This window comes from Schistocerca serialis, chromosome 1 (assembly GCF_023864345.2).
Source record: "Schistocerca serialis cubense isolate TAMUIC-IGC-003099 chromosome 1, iqSchSeri2.2, whole genome shotgun sequence".
In the NCBI taxonomy this organism is placed as follows: domain Eukaryota; kingdom Metazoa; phylum Arthropoda; class Insecta; order Orthoptera; family Acrididae; genus Schistocerca; species Schistocerca serialis.
The window spans coordinates 206,982,420-207,002,737 of NC_064638.1; the positions used below are offsets into that span (position 1 = coordinate 206,982,420).

Genomic DNA, 20,318 nt, shown 5'->3' on the forward strand with positions numbered 1-20,318 from the left:
GATGTAGGGGCTCCCCCTACCATCACTGTACGATGTTTCAAACTAGCTGTGTGTTTGCTACCATGGAACCCTTAACTGATATCCCAGTTAGGGGACAGAATCACAATATTACGCAAATCACAACCAAGTGGTCTTATACTGAATCTGCGCAAGGTGTGTAACACATTCATATAATGGCGCTAATATAAATCCTGCATGGAGTGATCGAAGTTTCTCTCCACAAATTGTGACAGGGCCGTTTAACAGAGAAATACTGTTCTAAAAAATTACGATGACATTTATTTTCTTTAAATGCAACACAAAATTGATCACGAATTTGTGTAAGGAATAATCATGTATGTTGTCTGGGGTAGCCGTGTGGTCTAGCTGTCTAGGGCACCTTGCCACGGTTCGCGCCCCCCGCCCCGCCCCCCCCCCCCCCCCCCCCCCCCCCCCCCCGTAGGAGGTTTGAGTCCTCCCTCGGGCATGGGTCTGCATGTTCTCCGTAGCGTAAGTTAGTTTACGTTAGATTAAGAAGTGCGTAAGCCTAGGGACCGATTACCTCAGCAGTTTGGTCCCCTAGGCACTTTTCACAAATTTCCAAAATTTTGTGGATGATGTAGGTTTTCCGGAAATGTTCAGTGTGAGTGAGGAGATGGTAAAGGATAGGCGTGAGAGTAAGAGGCTGTGGAAAGCGAGGCGTGGTGCATGACGTTCGAGGATCTGGAGGCATTTATCCGTACAACGTTTGCATAGGACAGCATGGGACAAATCGAGGATTTGTAGGTAAGAGGTCAGTGGAAGTGTGCTATCGCCAAGTTCGGGTAGTCAGTAGTTTTAGTCTATCGTGGGATATGTGTTGGATGGTTATACTCTGACTGAAACTGCTTTGTGATTGCCGTTTCAGCAACTCGAGTGGCAGGGAACGGCTATCATCAAACTGCAGTTGTTTCTCGAGTTCCACCTGCTCGCTGTGTTGGCTGTTTCGAAGGTATTTGCGGCACCTTGTGAATCGTGGCTGACTGATCACCGGCAACACTGACCACACCAGTGCAATCTGTCAGTCGCAATGTAATTTTCTTCACAGTTTAGTAGGTAAGGTTTCCATGTTAGTTGCCATCGATGGTTAGTGCAAGACACTTTAGTGTATTAGTGAACTACATAGACGGTCGTAAATGGTAAGGTAGAAACCATCGAGGTGGCTAAACGTACTGAGGCAGATTTGGAGGGATCATAGTGTCGTGTTTGCCTGGCGCCAGTCTCAGCGTTTGCAGCATTTAATAAAGTCCTAAACTGTCTCCGTATTAGCCAGTAGCATGTGAGTGTATCCTGGTCATAAGTCTGTAGGAATGAATGGTATAAGCAACGGGACTCTTGGAGAAGGAGTCAGACTAGAGGGGCGGGATCGGGGATGGGAGAGTGTGGCAACGAGGACATATGGCCTTGGTAGGGGTGCAGGCGGATCTAGCGTCTCAAAAGGTCTGCTGAAGGAAGGACATGGCATGAGGGGATATCCTCATGTTGGTGGAAGGTTAGGGTGGATCCCAGTCTGAATATATATAGATTCCTGCTAGGCATTCCAGTTGGTATGGGAGTAGTCTTTGATAAGTTTTGGAAGAAGATTGGGATTAGATGTATGGGAAAATGTTCTTAAATTTGAGATGGTGAGGAGAACAGGTAGGTGATCATTTCCGGTTGGATAGAGGAATTCTACAGTGAGGGGTTCAAGAAGGTTGGAAGATGCAATGACGAAATGTGGGGTGGTGTTGTTTTTAGGATTGTTGTGCTGTGCAATGGGGAAAAATTCGCCTTGGAAGAAGTCTGTAAAATGAAGGCAATGTTGGAGTTCTGTAGGGGATCTACTATGGATGTTGCGATCAGGGAACTAATAATGGTGGAAAAGGTATAGTCGATGTGGTGAGGAAATCATAGGGGATGGGTTGATTAGGTCAAGTGGAGATGGTGTAATCCAGTCAACTAAAGAAAAATTGGTTGAAAAAACTTGTGTAGTCCCAAATTTTTGTGTAGTGGTAGAAGGTTGTGTGATGACAACATATTAACCTCGGCTTATATCATAAATGTTTCCCTGAACGTATTTAAACTACATTAAATTTACTGCAAAGGAAGGTGTGTTTCATCTTTTCTCTGGAACTAATAATTACCGCGTTGTTGGGGACGGAAAATTGCAGATTGTCAAAAATAGTGATTTAATGGTATAAAATTAATGTTCATTGTTAAATGAAGTGGGTTAAGAATTAGTATTCAATGTGTGCACAACAGCTAAGTGCAGCAGTACAGTATTAATGCATAGGTTGTGTTCTAGGTTTGTACTAGGATGTAAAGGGAGGGGTGGAGGTTAGAGGCGTGAGAGAAGGTAAATCGCCTGATTGTGGTCATACATTTGCCTCCTTCATAGGTCTACAAAATGAACGGCGAGGACGCATATCCCCATTCTCTCTAACGCACTACATCACAAGAAGCAACTTCATGGTATTTATTTCACGATGTTATATAGACCACTCACAGCTGGCCTTATGAATAACTGACGATGCAGTGCGCACACATGCCTGGGGTTTGTATTTTCCACAAAGTGCGTTAGCACTACGTGGAATACAGATATGAATTACTAATGATACTAAAGCTAGAGACGCATGTGTGCAGAATCTACATAAATCCCTGCACGCTCTTCTACAATGCTAGGTGGAAACTGATCCTCCATCCTTTGAGCATTCTTCTTGGAAAGGCAACTTCTGTTCGCTTTTCATTTTACAGAAATTCTATACCTGCCAGTATTTCCTGTCCAGTTCGCCCACGTTAGTGGACAAAGTAACTTCAGTTAGCTTGTGTTAACACGGTGGTATTATGTAAGCTCATCAGTTTGAGCTGTCAACTGTATGCCACGCTGAAGAGCTTTCCCCTTTGTAACATACTGTCCGAGTGTGTAATCAAATGTTCAAATACGTGTGAATTCCTAAGGGACGAACTGCTGAGGTCATCGGTCCCTAGACCTACACATTACTTAAAGTGACTTATGCTAAGAACAACACACACACCCATGCGCAAGGGAGGACTCGAACCTCAGCCGGGAGGGGCCGCGGAATCAGTGACATGGCGCCTCTAACCGCGCGGCCACTCCGCGCGGCAGTGTGTAATCGAAAGAGTCGATTACATCGTTTTCACTACCAATGGCAGCTTGAGGGCATCAAATGCGTCATCCCAGTCTCAGCACTTCGAGTATTTGAGGAGGTCCAGATGCTTAAATGGGCCGAAACAGGTCAGGTAGATGTTATAGAACTTAAGATATTTTAACACAAGTCAAGGAGTGCATTACAGCAGATTAGATTCGAACATGATCAGACCTATTCCATCAGCTATACTGATATCCACATTGCAAGATGTACTCTGGATGGCTTCATTTAATGCAGCCCGCTCTACAAGTGTCAGCAATTTCTTAATGGATAAGATTCATGCACTCTACCAATAACACATTTAGTGGTATGAGAAGTGCAGTAACTTTCTTGTCATTCGTTAATCTAACACCAAGTGACTACGTCACAATCACATGGTTTTACCCTATGACAGACAACAGCAAGATGCCCCATTTCCCAATCCTATGCCTTTCCCAGCAGCACTACGTTACTGATGTAAACTGAAGGTGGAGGGGATAGGCAGGAAAAGAAAGGGAAGAAATTATTGATTCAGCTGCAACGGAATTTTATGTGGGGACAGTGGCGACAAGTGAAAATGTGTACCAGACTTGGTCTCGAAAGCAGGATCACCTGCTTGCTAGGCAGCTGCGTTAAACACTGTGACATCCAGCCAGAGTATTTGTCACAACTGCGCAGACTTTCTCGGTATGCCTCCCAGCCGACCCATACTTCCACAGAGCGCCATCTATCCACAATCCCCATCCATGTCTTCAACGCTTGCTACTTTGAGATTCCTGCAGGAGATCGAACGTAACTGTGCGTCTGCACTGAAGCTGGTGTATTCATGGACCATCAAGTACTTTCTTAATAAGCGAAACAACTCCATTATATAAACACGAGCTCAGGGAAGTCATTTTGTCTACTTACATAACAGACCTAGCCAGGATATGCTGTATTACAGGACGCTGTGCTGTCGTGCTGTGATGAGACGTTGGGGAGTAGGCTGTGTGGGTTAGAGATGGAGAGGGTTTAAACGAGGGAGTCGAGATGGGTGAAACCGAAGTCAACTTGGTGTCAAGAGGAGGTGGACTAGATATTCAGATGGAATACGGAGTGAGCAGCAAGGGAAATTCGTTGCAATGTATGCAGTCACTGGGAGGGGTGGAAATTTTGCAGAATGATGGTGAGGAATCTGATATCTTCGCCAGAGGGAGATGGATAGAGGGAATTAGCAGAAGTGAAAACCAATTGATGGGTCGAATGGCTATGGTTAATTCTGTCTTATTTGAGGGGGGTTTGGCTTTGCATTTCATGGAATAGGTAAGGTGGATATCAATGCAGATGAGGGGAGGTGATGTTTGGACATTATTGACATTATTTGAGGGAGTGGTAGGTTTCACAGTGACGACAATGGATGGATTTTTGAAGTCAGGAGTGAGGTGTTCATTGTAAAGGAGGCACTTTTGATGGTGGTAGGAGTGGGTGAGAGATACATAGGATTCGAATTTGTGGCAGCAGTTGTTAACCAGGACTCCCTGTGTAAGTAGGTGATCCATGGTGGAAACGAACTCAGTGTAAACGAGCGTGAGTGTGGTGGGGTCTGAGTCGGTAGGTGCAGAGGGCTGTGCTGGTTCCTAGGACAGGATGGGAATTGAGTTCGGAGATAACCTCTTCTGCTAAGATCTCGGGGCCACCCTTCGTCATTACGGTAGTGAATGGAGGGGGTGGTTAAGAGCCTGCGTTTGTCTGACTTGGTTGCGTTGAAGCAAGAGGTGGAGGCATAGGGGTCCAAAGTGATACATCGGATTTTGAGGGACACAACATACAAAGTTGAAAATTGTTGACTACCATCCAAGCTTGTTAGATCTCTCAGCTGTTAAAGATTTTTGATCATCACCCTGTGAGCAGAGGGCCTGCACATCCGTATCTCAGCTGAAATTATGATTACTTGAGCAATCATGTACACAGTTTTACAAAATTATCTTTGAAACAACTTCATCATATTAATTTATTGGCTGTCTGATGATAGAAGAAGTCAGTCAATCACTTTGTAAACCATAATATCTGCCTCCTCTTCATCACACAAATACTTTTCAAGGGGTACTGTAGCAAGTCCTGGTGCATGCTGCTGAAAATCGAGTGTCTTCAATACAGCTACAATGATTTTTTGTATACCTTCTTTATATAAGAAATCACTTTGCAAGCTCCAAGTATGACCAATGATCTTACCTTTGAGAGCCGCAATATAATGGGGATGATTCGCAGAGAGCTGCATTGTTTGGAGACCAGTAGTTAATATTAAAGATATTTCTTTTTTATTTTTCATTTTGAAACCAACATCACTGAGAAACATTCCATTATTCAACAAGAAATAAAAACTACATGTGTAAAGTGTATTTCCAGGTGTCGTTAATGATACGAGCTGTTTAAAATCTTGGTAATAACTGGTGAACAGAGTTCACACTAGTTCAGTTAATGTTCACTAGTTAGCTTAGAACGTTATTTAAATTTGATGATCCTAAGTGCTGAGCATAGTGATCCACACATGCAAGTGACCTCAGTAGGCAGGGTATGATCTTTCAGCGTGTAAAGGCTCTGCAATCCTTGACCGTTACCTATCATAGCTTTCACTAAAGAACCATACAGTACTTATTTATGTCGTATACACACGTAATTCAACAAATGCCCTATTTTGTATTTAAATTCCGTAATTAATGTTAAACAAACACAATCAAGAAACAATTGACTTACACATTTAAGAGTCACTTGGAGAAGTTGGGAAATGACTTGCATGTTTCTTAGTCTATGTGGGTCTCTGGCTATATTTCGTGATAAAGTGTTAATGCCCGCAGGGTAGCTGAATTAGGGATCACACCTGATGAGCTACAGTTCTATCGCTGCAACAGAGCTGGTCGGCCTGGTTGAAGTGGAAGGCATCCTTAAAGTGTCGCAATGTGCCACCGGTCTTCCTGTGTCTTCATGCGCGGGCAAGGACCACCGACCAGCGATAATGAATGCAGACAGACAAAAAGACAATTGAAGACATCAAGACTTCACAGGTAAATGATGGCCAACGTCTGGCAGATCATAAGTTTTCGGCATCTCCTCTTCTACAAATTTTCTCTCTATTTTTCCCCCTGTTGGTCAGATGTACACAGCTGGCTTTGAAGCACGTAAAAATGGCATGCAATAAATATCAATTGAGATGATATCTACTAAATTCGTCGATATGAAAATGATAACAGTTCAATGGAATGAGACAAAGTAGGTAGAGGTAACACCATGTGCATCCTGTGTACAAAGAAAGACTATGGAGAGAGTTTCTCAAATTTGAGAGTTTAATATATTTGTGGAATTACCTCCATGGAAAGAAGTTTAATGACAGAGCATGCTGCTTTAACGAGGCTACTAGATTTGAGAGACCCATGCAGTAGACCAAAGTGGTCATTACATCTCAGTGAAGTAACCCACAAACCAGGGAAGAAGCAAGGTACTGCAGATGTGCTAAGCAGGAAGATAGCAGTGGCACAAGCACTAAGTCAAGACTTTACTGAGAGAGAAGCTAACAGAATGCTGACAGAGTGTTAGCCATATAAAAGGCAGCAGTGTGACGGATTATTGTGTAGAGAGACTCAATTAGGATGATGAGAGGCTGTACCAGGAAAGCTGAGGGAAGAGATACTGATGGATATGCATGATCACGTTTTACCTAGCCATGGAGGGTGTTGAACGACGAACGAGAGGGTGGCTGAAAACCACTGGTGAAGAGGACAGAAAAATGAGGTAGATCAGTACTGCAAGAATTGTGTGGAGCGTCTGTGGCATGTAGATTTTATTCGGAAACAAGTACTACTGCAAAATTTTTCAGAAGCAATGGAACCCTTTCGTTTTATTGGGGTGGATGTGCTAGGACTGTTTATTTAAATGTCAGAAGGAAATAGTTTTGCGTCAACCGTAATAGGTCATTTTTCTCGTTAGATCAAGGCGGTGCCAACGCCAGACCCGCAGGCAGTCAAAGACGTGCAGGTGTAGGTGAAGACATGTGTTGAGTAGTAAGAGAGTATTTAGGGAGGTATCAGAAGGACGAAAGATGTCGCTCATAGCACATGCAAAATTGAAGGGTCAGATTTGAGAAGTAGTGAGAGTAGTGCCACATGAAGCATGGAGGTTGAAAAGGGGATGGATAGATGCTGGAGGCAGGATACGTAAGCCAGCATTTGGGACAGCAGATGCAAGTGACATAGGTCAGGACAGGGAAACAAAATCCATAAGAGAATTGACAGCAGGGAATAGGACAACTGTTCAAATGGCTCTAAGCACTATGGGACTTAACATCTGAGGTCATCAGTCCCCTAGACTTAGAACTACTTAAACCTAACTAACCTAAGGATATCACACACATTCATGCCTAAGGCAGGTTTCGAACCTGCGATTGTAGCAGTCACGTGGTTCCGGACTGAAGCGCCTAGAACCGCTCGGCCACAGCGGCCGGCCTAGAACAACTGTGGAGTAGCATGCCACATAGAGCATGGATGGAAGAATGGCATGCAAGAATTACATTAACAGGACTGTTGCCATCACAAGTGGATAGTATCTGAAGATTAAATAGTGGAGCTGACGAACTTGCAAGAAGCCACTCACCAGGCATTATGGAGACACTGGATCTGGTCATATTGTGACCCAAGCAGTATCTGAAGGGTTTGAGAAAAAAACGGGGAGAACTATCATCAGAACTACAGTTAGTAGTGGAGCCTAGCAGAATAACCTGCCTTTCTGTTATCTTGGGGAAATGGTGGAAGTATAAACAGGTAGTGCACGCATGTATGTGTGGATCAAAGTACTGATGGTGGATAAGTAAGCATTATTCAAAAGTTACACAACGTACACCTATCTCTTGAGGCTAGAAACAATAGGGAACTTTATACAGTTTTAAGGGGATGGGATAATACTAATAGAGCATGACGGGGATCAGTATGTGGCAATGACTGAGAGAGTACTCCAACAATGCCAGAGCAGGAAGATTACTTTATGTCCCACTTGCAAGATTCAATTGGAAGGAAGTACTGTGCCATGCAGTTGTTCAGGGCAAGGCACAGGGTCTTCAGTGCCGAAAGGAGGTAATGGAACTAAACCCGTACATACTACCTGTGAACAGTGCTACATTGGGTGTTTTCAGTGTGCAACAACATAGTAGTGGTTGTGGGTTGCTATGAATAAGGGTAACTCATGGGAGCCAGTCGCTTAGAATTAAGAGGCAGTGGGTTTCTGGTAAAGTGAATTATGTGTGATATAATGAGAAGAGCTTTTCATTTTCCAGCAATGATGATGGGTGTTACTCCATTAAATACACACATCAAAATAAGTTTTGCATCACCATTGTTCCCAGAACTCCTGAAGATAGATGTTGACTGTGGATATTGTATCACAGACACAGTCTCTGTGACTGTTCAGAGATATAAACAACCATACATGGGCAGTGCCTATTAGACGGAGGGGTCCGACACCCGATCAGTTCCAGTCATTCCACCATGAAGGAGGTACACAGCTCGTATTGTCTGTAGTTCAATCACGCCTAGACGGTCAATACCGCAGTTCGATCGCGTCCGCATTGTTACTTTATGCCAGGAAGGGCTCTCAACAAGGGAAGTGTCCAGGCGTCTCGGAGTGAACCAAAGCGATGTTGTTCGGACATGGAGGAGATACCGACTGACAGGACCTGACCATGACATGCCTTGCTCAGTCCGCCCAAGGGCTACTACTGCAGTGGATGACCGCTACCTGTGGATTATGGCTCGGAAGAACCCTAACAGCAACGCCACCACGTTGAATAATGCTATTCGTGCAGCCACAGGATCTAGTGTTACGACTCAAACTGCATGCAGTAGGCTGCATGATGCGCAGCTTCACTCCTGACGTCCATGGCGAAGTCCATCTTTGCAACCACAACACTATGCAGCTTGGTACAGATGGGCCCAACGACATGCCGAATGTACCGCTCAGGATTGGCATCACGTTCTCTTCACCAATGAGAGTCGCACATGCCTTCAACCAGACAATCGTCGGAGATATGTTTGGAGGCAACCTGATGGAAGGCGCCGTAACCGCTGTACGATACATGAATGCCATCCTCTGGCCGATAGTGGAACCATATCGGCAGCATATTGGTGAGGCATTCGTCTTCATGGACGACAGTTCGCGCCACCATCATGCACATCTTGTGACCTCCCTCAGGATAACGACTTTGCTCAACTAGAATGGCCAGCATGTTCTCCAGACATGAAACCTATCGAACATGCCTGGGATTGATGGAAAAGGGCTGTTTATGGACGACGTGACCCACCAGCCTCTCCCAGGGTTCTGCGTGGGACAATCTGGACCAGCAGTCCCTTGATGATCATGTGGATAGTATGCCACGACGAATACAGGTAAGCGTCAATGCAAGAGGGCGTGCTACTGCACCGGTGTGTACAGCAATCTGAGCCACCACTTCTGAAGGTCTCGCTGTATGGTGGTACAACATGCAATGTGTGGTTTTCATGAGCAACAAAAGGGGTGGAAATGATGTTTATGTCGATCTCTACTCCAATTTTCTGTACAGGTTCCGGAACTCTCGGAACCTGGGTGATGCAAAACTCTTTTGATGTGTGTATAAAACAATCGGCAGCTGTATTGGCAAGAGGAGCCCCTAGAGATGTTACCTAAGCAGAACCTTACTTTTTAGAACAGAGTCTGGGAAACAAACCTAGTTCATTCACTAAGTCAGGTTATAACCATACAGGAGGGGCGAATCAATGTGGAGCAGTTAACGCAATGTGGAGCAATATCAGGACGGCAGACATGATTGGACATGTCTGACAGGACAGACAACACTCAGTTACATTAATACAATTGGGCACGACGGCTCTACAAGATATGTTTTGGTGTGCATGCTCAAATATTGTTCGAACGCCTACAGAAATCAATAATTTGCGAGTAGGAGTGTAATGAATGAGGGATGCTGCAATGCCTCATGCGATAATTTGAGAATTTGGGGTGAACACCAGGCGTCTCCAGGTGGGGAAGATGGTTGCCAACATGGTAGAGCAGCATGGAAAAAAATGGTAGTCTTGTAATTTGTGGACCTGTCTTTGATTCCTGCCGATACAACAACTATATAAAAAGAGGGAAAAAAGAAGCTAATCATCTGGGCTTCGAGTCCTGATTCAATAGAAATTTTACTCTTTCGCCTTTGCAGTATTGCAGTGCCTTGTGTGGCTGGGTGTAATTATTTTCCACCCATCCCCTCCCCTTTCTTCCCCCTTCCTCTGTTTCAGAAACTGTCTAATTAATTTTTAGCACATTATAGGAAATCAGAGGCTACGCTCGCCTGACACGAACAATGGAGGTTATCCTTCACAATGCCAGTCTAGGTATATAGACAGATATCATATTCATGGCAATGTACATAATTGAAAATTGTAAATAAGAAAAAGATACTTTAAAATGTTCGATATTCAACATCTCTTTCCTTCAGGTTTGCTGATTGAAAATTTATTTCTATACTTTTGATACAGGAAAAATTCGTTGTCTGAAATGTGCTAATTACATTGCTGTGAGTAGGTATGAACTTAGTTGCTTCCGCAGCCACATGTTGTCACAAGGACGGCACCATTGTTCCAGCTAGGTTGCACAATGTCGTCTTCATTGTTTTTACTTAAAGACTAGATTCGGCCATTAGCCATTTTGAAGTAGTACATGATGCACGTCTTATCAGCATGCTTTCTGTCCCAATCAATCATGGTATCTTGCATGTTAACGTATGAAAGTGGCTCCCTCGTGCCTTTCGTACACAATGCATATAGAGTACAAACGGTTCAAATGGCTCTGAGCACTATGCGACTTAATTTCTGAAGTCATCAGTAGCCTAGAACTTAGAATTAATTAAACCTAACTAACCTAAGGACATCACACACATACATGCCCGAGGCAGGATTCAAACCTGCGGCCGTAGCGGTCGCCCGGTTCCAGACTGCAACGCCTAGAGCCGCTAGGCCACTCCGGCCGGCCATATAGAGTACAGTGTAAAATGTTACACTGCAGTCCTTGTCTGAATTGTGCATTAATCAGCCGTTATGGGTGCTTTTGCCTGCTCGCAGATTAAAGTAATCGAAGAGGCTCCTGAAGATGACGTCATCAGACGTTGTCCTGCCCGTGTCAGTGACTCTGACTCACAGAACCGGCCTTGCGCATGATCTCGAGGCATTTGATTACGACCAGATTATCAGCAAAAGTTGCACCAGCGATTCTTTCGAAGAAGTCGTGGGAGAACCGAGATTTTCAAGGTCACTGGACCAAGAACGCATCGGACGTCCGTCGATTTATGAGAAACCACAGCCGCTGGGGTCACTGGCTTGGTTATCAGCGGTTGCAGCAACTCAGAAACGGACGACAGTGAATGAGATCTCTCTTCGCACACTGTTTGTCAGTGACTGTTCTGTGTCGATACCACTGTCTCAGGTGGTGCCCGAGTCTTCGTTAGACTGGGATCCTTGAAGTGACTTGTCTAACCAGGTATAGTGGTACCTAAATGATGTAATGGTACCTAAATTTGAACTTGCATTTCGAACCAAGGAGCAATTTGGAACACTAAAAAAGTATTTCCGAAGGTCTTTGACGTGGGAAGTGATGCAGAAAATGATAGGATCGACTGAGATTGTCTGATTCTGTAGTGTGACACCTACTTAGCCATAGAGCCACTCATTAAGGATGGAGCGGATTACACTATGCTGAACAATGCAGAAACAGCGCAGGATATGTCAGTGACGGCAGGGCACAGTCATGTTGAGTAAAAGACGCCAGGAAGACGAATACGGTCATGAAATACATGCGGGGCACTGGTAGCGTATTCAGAAATCCTGCTCCGTCCACCAATCCAGATTCAAGTTTTTCGTAGCTGTGCCCCGACACTAATGACCTCGATGTCGACGGCACGCTGAAGACTAGTCGTCCTCTTTTCTTAAATCATGATTAACTGTATCAGAAAATAATTTAACAATACACCATAGAGAGTGTTAAATAGTATTAGTAAAAAGTGTCAGACCACATGAAAATGAAAATTAACGGGCCTGGGGAGGCCCAATGGTATCAGCCGACCGCTGGATGTGTGGCCATAGGTCGCGGCATCGACTCCAGTCCGCCTCTAGCCACTGGCCTCTGGCGAAATGTGAACAAGCCGCTAAACGACCATCGGTCGAAGCTCCTGGCGCAAACGGAAGAATTAAGAGTTCTTGATAAGAGAAGTTCTGTAATTTTTATGCAACGGCACTCAACAACTTAGGTCTCTTAAATTACAGTCAGAAATAACAGAAGCAGTGGTTATAAGAAATCATGTATAACCGAAGCAGTTTGCCCTAGTGTTGATGTCTTACTGCATCGTTATGACTCACAGGATGACCACACTATGCGCCTCTAAACATTTCCTAAACATTCTTTATAGTTCGCCCAGCTAAACTGAAACACAAATAATAGATTTAGATAGTGCATTTTTTCCTGAGATGTTGGCTGATGTAGCAGAGATAGCCTTTCTTCACATACAAAATTAGAAAACAGCTCGTTACAACATGATAACTACAGAGACTATAAAAGTGGTAAGTGGAACATGCGGAGTTATCTACGGAACAAATACTGAGTCGAGCGTATTAACAAGATTTGGAATAATGCCGTAGCAAGAAAAAAAACTCCTTTGCGTTTTAGGTTGCATTAGTCTGTGTCTCTGTTTGGTAGTTCCTATTTAGTTTCCCAGACTAACGCAGCAGAAGACCGAAAATTATTTTCTTAAAACTGTCATTGGCCACAGTAGCCTAGGCATCTAATTCTGTAATAGTTTTACCTCATGAGTCTCTAAACAGAGTTTGGTTAGTGTTGTATAAGGTTTTCTTTAAAAATCTCAATAACCACCTAGAAAGAGACGCAGCCATTAATCTATGGTATGGCGGATTTTAGAAGTGAGTGTAACACGAAGGATCACCTAGAATGCTGCCAGGGAGCTACATAAAGCTAATTTTGTCTGTGTTTTTGGACAAGTTTTTGACTGTGTTTCAGAAAACTCTGCGTCGAAGGCATTTGAGGAGGAAGGAATCTAATCGACACATGTCAGGTTAAAAAGTAACTGTGGTAAAGTTACAGCTCTACTAAGACTGTAGGAACAGAAAGGAAATATCATTATTAAACAAATATTTTCTGGCTTTCAGGTAAAATTTATGGCTAAAAAACGTACTACTGTTTGACATATGCACTGAACTGGTATGAGGAAAGGGACAACCCATTCAAGCATCGTATGAAAAATATAATCATAAAAACAGCAAGATGTTGCGCACCAATATGTTTTGAAGAACAGAAATACGTGCAAAAAGTACATGTCCGAATACAATCCTAACGATCCCCTGTGTGTTGCACGCGGGTGAAGTCCATCTTCTGTGTTGCACTGAATTTCATTAGCGACATCCTCTTTTGGCAGTGCAATGTATGTATTAAAACTTATTGAAAATAACTAGAATAGCATAAACAGTTGAGGGATAATTACTGTGCAAGATTCTTATGAGAAACATCAAAGTTTTTGACAATTAGTTGCATCAGTGAACTGAAGTGAACTCTTAATGAACGCGACTTTCGGAAACCCACACTGAACGATTAAAAGGAGACAGTTTAATAAGCTACAAATGACACGTCGTTGAGAGGTAGTTGGCGTGACTCGATTTTCCTGCGCCTGTCGCAACCCACGTGATGTAAGGCCAGCTAGACTCTCCCGCCTTGCCTGACGGGAGAAGCGGCTGATGGCGCAGCGCCTGCAGGTACGTCGCCTCTGCAGACCTCCGCAGGCCCTGTCGCCTTCAAAAATGTTGATTAAGCTGTGTGCAACCACCAGTATCGCCGGAAGAGCAACTCCCTATGCGAAACTGCAGCATTAGTTCTAGAAGTTAGATGTATGGCTGTGACAATGTAAGATCTGCAATATTTAGCCAGCTGTGTGATAATCCTTGCGTCAGAATCAAAAGTACTAATTTAAAGAAAAATTCTAAATAATGCAACTTTTATGCGTAAACTGTATAGACCCTTTAGAATTCATCAGAATGAACTAAGAACCTTTCATTAAACCTTTCTCTGTCAACCGTATGAACTTTCATCCTTCCAGTATAAGGCAGCTGTCTGCTCCTCACTACCTCCTTTGTATTCAATATGGTCTTAAATCATATTCGTAGCTATTTTAATCCTGTCTCTCTGTCACAATGGTGATTTACATTCTCACACATTCTGCTTGTCCTGCTATTAACTACGATTACTTGTATTGTTACAGATTATTATGATCTTTCAGCGCTTTTCATGTCTGTGATTCTAACATGTTTATGAGACTAGTCACTTTTAACGACTTACTGTATGTTATTCTGTGTAGCGTATTGAGGTAAGTGTGTGGTTAAACATACGCAACATACCAAAGACAAAATCACTTTGGGGCATTAGAACTGTGCTTTACACTAGATCTTGTTTCGAAATTTCTGCATCCATTGTAGCACGTCGCTTAAATGTTCCTTATGGCACAGAAAATAAGGTGCATAAAATGTTGCGCAGCGAGCATGGTCTGACACTTGTTCAAACTTATCTTGATCTCAGAAAATGTTGATCAAGTGCCTGTACAGCATTGAGTTCAATCTTTCTTGAATTATCATTTCCTTTACAACTTTACCATAAAATTAGTGGACTTTATACCCTGTCACAATCGATGGATAACAGCAATAGAACTCTGTATTAGGTTGAAATACCAATAAAGTGTCTGACTCTAGTGGAACTTCAAGTAAAGTGAATTTTTCTTCTTCTTCTTCTTCTTGTTCTCCTTCTTCTTCCGCCGCTAATCCATTGATGCATGTTTGCGACCGCACGATGCATGTTTATTCTATGGACCGCAGTGTTAATTAGTTGTTCTGCTTCTGATAATCCTGTTCACTGCTTTATGTTATGCAACCAAGATATCCCTCTTGTACCTTTTCTTCTTTTCCTTCAGTCTTACTTTCTCCTTACCAACTTTGGAAGCAGAATTTATGTGTTCCGTAATATTTGTTGTAGGTCTGTAGTTTCTCTTCTTTTACAGGTTGTTTACATTTCTCGCTGTTTGTGTATTCTTTGCAACAATTCGGTGTTAGTTACTCTAACTGTTCATGTTATTCCAAACATTCTGTAGTAAATCCATTTTTTAAAAGCCACTATCATCCTTGCTATTGTAATATGTAGTGTCCGTCCTACTGAACAATATGTAAGTACAGAACAGATATAGCATCTTATCAATCGAACTCTACGGTTCAGGTCTAGGTCTGTACTTGCCACGATTTTCTTAAATTTTGTGAAGGCGCTACGTGCGTTCTCTGTACGGCATTTCACCGCCATGTCTTTTCTCCAGTTTTCACAGAGTCACATTTCAAGGTATCTGCTCATTGTATTTAAAAAATAGCCATCAAATCGTAGATCTGCATTTGTACAGGGTAAGGCTGTCGTGTGACCATCATGTAACTCCTCTTTTTAATTTTGATATGCAGACACGGATCAACACTTTAACCTATTTCGCTGACGAGTTGTAGATCACACATATTGTCAGCAGTCAATATCGTATCATCAGCATAGATAGTCTTGTTGATGAAAACTCCGTTACCCTTTATGCCTCTTTCTGATAAGTACCTTCTGAGTACAAACTGTATAACAGGAGTGACAGAACTCATCGTTATTAGACTTATCTACAGATATTAACCAAGACGGTGACTCATTATCAAACTTAACATATGCTGTTTGATTACAAAATAAATTCTCTACACAACACATCTCCTTGTGATCTATAGCCATTCTTGTTTTAGAATTTCCGCAAATATATGAAAGCTTTTTCATAATCAATACAACAATGGCCTATAGTTTTATCCTGATCATGGAACTTTTGCTGTAGAACTTGTAATGCAACTGTTGCCAGTCTTGTACCTAAACCTTTCCTAAACTCTAACTGTGCCTCACTAGTGAGTTTCTGACATTTGTCATACACTTCCAACAGATGACTTTCTGAAATATTTCCAATGAATGAGTCATAAGATTAATGAAACTACGATCTCCACATTTTCTCGTGTTCCTCTTTTTGAGTAAGCTGATAATAGCCATTGGGTAGGATAATCACCTGCCCCGTAAATTTTGTTATAATGGTCATGTAAGACTCTGTTACCTTCTTCATCAACAAGCAAAATGAGTTCCACTGGAATATCATCAGGCCCTGCTGCCTTATTTGTTTTTCAGTTTCGCGTGACTTCCCCAATTTCATTTTTCGTAATTGGAGGTCCTGTTAGATTATTCTCAGTAACGCAACATTTGGTTTATCATCTGAAAAGAAGATATATAGTCTTCCCACATCTGTTTCTCTGCCACAGCATCAAGAACTATTTTTCTTTATCTTTGTTTATCGTGAAGGAGATATTTTTCCTAACATATATCCCAAAAGTTTCATTTAGTTTCTTATTTAAGTTAAAATCATCGCTTGAAGCTTGTAAGCTTTCAGTTTCTTCACATTAGTGTCGTACCATTTGTTTTTTGCTGCTCTTCCCTTTGATATTATAAATTTCTGAACCATATTATAATTAGTTAGATCTACCTGGCTACTTGCTTTCGGCATTCATCTATCAGTGAAAGAATTGCATCAGACATCCATTTCTTTTTTCTGTCTCATGTTTTGTTCCTGATCAGTGGTTATTGAAGTGGACTGACAAGGCAGCCAGTCCACAGTGACGGGTAGCCGATAGAAAGGCACGCATACACACTCACGCCGACGGGCGTCAATTCTGGAACAGGATAACTATTGAATGGTAGCAAGAAAAGTACGTAGCTGCTTTATACTTAACTTTATTATTTGATGACTACAGCATTCTTCTTGAGACATTTATACTATAACTCTCAAAGTAGGTAAGGCTAATGGCGCCTTGCTAGGTCGTAGCCATGGACTTAGCAGAAGGCTATTCTAACTGGCTCTCGGCAAATGAGAGGAAGGCTTCGTCCGTATGGTCGCTAGCAATCTCCTCGTACAACTGGGGCGAGTGCTATATCGTCTCTCGAGACCTGCCTTGTGGTGGCGCTAGGTCTGCGATCACACAGTGGCGACACGCGGGTCCGACATGTACTAAATGGACCGCGGCCGATTTAAGCTACCACCTAGCAAGTGTGGTGTCTGGCGGTGACACCACAGTTATCATAATACTTTTCATCTCTTCCCATACTCTGGTACAGTTTTCTTGATTAATCAGTGGGGGTCATTGCTCTCACAATTTTGCTGTTGATATCGATGCCCATTGCACTTCTCAGATCAGTGTGTATGAGTTTCTCATAAGCTATTCATTCGTTGAATTGATTTTTTTGTAGTATTAATAATGGTAGTTGTTGTATGATAATGAAATAGGAATTCCAACTTATTAAACACTTCAGGCTATGTTTTCAGTTTTATCAGGAAATCAGTTCATTTCACAACTAAAACTGAAAATTTTGTGATTTTTTATATTTCCTTTCCATGTATTGCACGCATCAAAGGAAAGCACTACACATTAGACAAATGTTAGCAATAGAAGAACGTTTTTAATCAGTATATAATTATAATATTATATCTTTTTGTGTCAGTACCCGATATTCAAATAACGTTGCAAGCTCTCTCTAAAGAAGTTTTAAATTAAAAAAAAAACACTCTATATGATTGTTATTTCTGATATTATGTTCCCTGAGGATTTCAGCAGCATTGTTGTTCGCAGTAAACAGAAGAGTAGAATGAGCTTTAGAAAAAAATAAAAATGTGACATTTAGATTATAAAATGACTATAGTGTTTAAGCTATTTCATTTAAGCATTTAACTTCATCGTAAGTCTCGTATTGTTAATGCTAAGCAGGATTCAGAGATATGTTCTGAAATTCCTTTCAAATAAAATTCTACATATGTACCACAGTTTAGCCAGTCAGTTTGGTCTCTGTTTGAAATAGAAAACACACCGACGTCACGTTCATTAACGCCACAAAAAAAACACATCTGTTTTAAGATGGCACCTAGTTTGATTCGTCTCTCAGATATTCTTATAGAAAATTGCTTTATAATGGAATATGACTAAGGATCTCAAGAACAAACTTTATTTCATGGCCTTTGTATTGACTTGCTGTCGTACATCGGTGCTCATTACTTTTCAACATAGTTACTGTGGTTGTTCAGATCTTTGTTCCGTCACTAACTGACTTCACGCGCATTCGTAGATTCTGCGTCGGAAGCGCCATCGTGGGCCAGTTGTTAACGCCGCTGGCTAAGTGATGATGAGATGCCAGGTTGCACCGACACCTTAAGACATTTTCTCAGCCTATGGAGACCGAATGACGAGTTGTTTGCGTACGTGTCGTAATAATATTCCAAAAGTGACTCCCAGCCTAGATCGTTTACTTACTCAACTGCATTAAGCCTCTGCAACAATATAACAATGAGGTACTGGCCATTAAGATCGGTTATGAACAGAATGACTGCAATAAGCTTGTTGATTACTTTGAAGAGAGGGAATTCACAAGACGCCAGATTGGGGGTTGTAGGTGACTCTGTACCTCTCTTCAGGAGCAGTACACCTATTGAGTCATCAAGGAAAGTATTTGTTATCAACCAGTTATCTCACAAGTGAAAACATATTCTGTGCCCACTGCCAAATATCTTTGTCTTGTTGCCATTACAAAAACCTCCCGTTTCTACATGTATTTATCTCATCAGGTAGTATTCAGACCACGCATATGCTAATGTGTCCACCTTTAGACATGTTTCGCTACACCATATCATCGGCCGATGTGGCACAATGGTCACCGAAAAGAAGTCGTATTTGGAGGTGCGCGTTTCAAATCCCTGTCTAACTACTTAGCCGGTCGGTGTGGGCGAGCGGTTCTAGGCGCTTCAGTCTGGAACCGCGCGGCCGCTACGGTTGATGGTTCGAATCCTACCCAGGGCATGGATGTGTGTGACGTCCTTAGGTTAGTTATGTTCAAGTAGTTCTAAGTTCTAGGGGACTGATGACCTCAGATGTTAAGTCCCATAGTGCTCAGAGCCATTTGATCTAACGACTTAGATTTGTTATTGTTGTGGTATTCAGTTTGAAGACCGGTTTGATGCAGCTCTCCACGCTAGACCATCCTCTGAACGCTTCTTCATTCCTGCACAAATACTGAACCTACTTGATGTATTATAAGCATGGAACAGTAACTGGGTCGGTAGTGATTAACACTTCATCAAGAGGAATTGTTGATAACTACTGCGAGTTATATTGACGGAGAAATACTTTTTCCACTGTGTTGCACAAACTTCACGATGCCATATGTAATAAGCATGACCGTGCTGTTTCCTCTTTTCTAGGTGCTGATCATGGCGGCAACGGCTGAGTCACCTGTGGCACTACTGGGCCGCAACGCATCTATGCTGCGACTGCTGGGGCTGTACCAACAAAAAAATGACGGCAGTAGACTCAAAGCCGCTCTTCTCTCCGCTTTCTCTCTCATCTTTCTCCTCTATCATCCGGTCTTTGCTGCCTTAAAGCTCTACATGGACCCTCCAGAAGACCTAGTGGATTCTGCATTGTGCTCATTCGCTTTCATTATCACTGATGGTGTTTTTATAAAGGTAAGATTGAAGCTTGACTTTTCACCATGTTCGTCTTTCTTTATCATTCTGGGCAACGACTACCTGCTCCTGCTGAGGTGTTGATAATCACGAGTGACTTGTGAAACAGGAATTGTAAGAACGAATATTCAGTAATACTTTGGGAATTATCGTTTCAACGAGCAGGTCGTTTTTCACGTCGGTCCTCTGTGAGGTATGGGTAATGCACTGAGCTTCGGAGTGCGCTTGCCCCTTGCTCGTGATCATCTGGGATACAGTCACTCGGTAACCTCCGACAGTTGTACTATCAACTACTCCACAATTTACGACCTGTGACAATATATTAGACACTCAGGGTTAATTCGTGTTGTGCAGGTGAGAGACAGTTAAACATTTGCCCACAAACACAAAAGCCTCGATTTTTATTAGCTGTCACTTTGAATTTCTTTATTACATTTTGCTATTAGTCGTGGAATAGCAGTGGTAGACGGGAAATTAGATTGTCAACGCTGTCTGCATAGTTGCCAGATTTCTGA

The 20,318-nt window shown here is 42.5% G+C and overlaps 2 protein-coding genes across 3 annotated transcripts in view; both read left to right on the forward strand.

Annotated features, from left to right (window-relative positions):
• Positions 1-20,318, forward strand: part of LOC126465767 (UNC93-like protein) — a 364,481-nt gene that overhangs the window by 194,797 nt on the left and 149,366 nt on the right. The window lies entirely within an intron of this gene.
• The window catches only part of LOC126459944 (odorant receptor coreceptor-like), an 80,938-nt gene that overhangs the window by 15,738 nt on the left and 44,882 nt on the right, over positions 1-20,318 (forward strand). Inside the window, exon 3 of the mRNA XM_050095894.1 lies at positions 19,540-19,803. Within this exon, the coding sequence (XP_049951851.1) occupies positions 19,540-19,803 (264 nt within the window). The remainder of the gene's footprint in view (positions 1-19,539; positions 19,804-20,318) is intronic.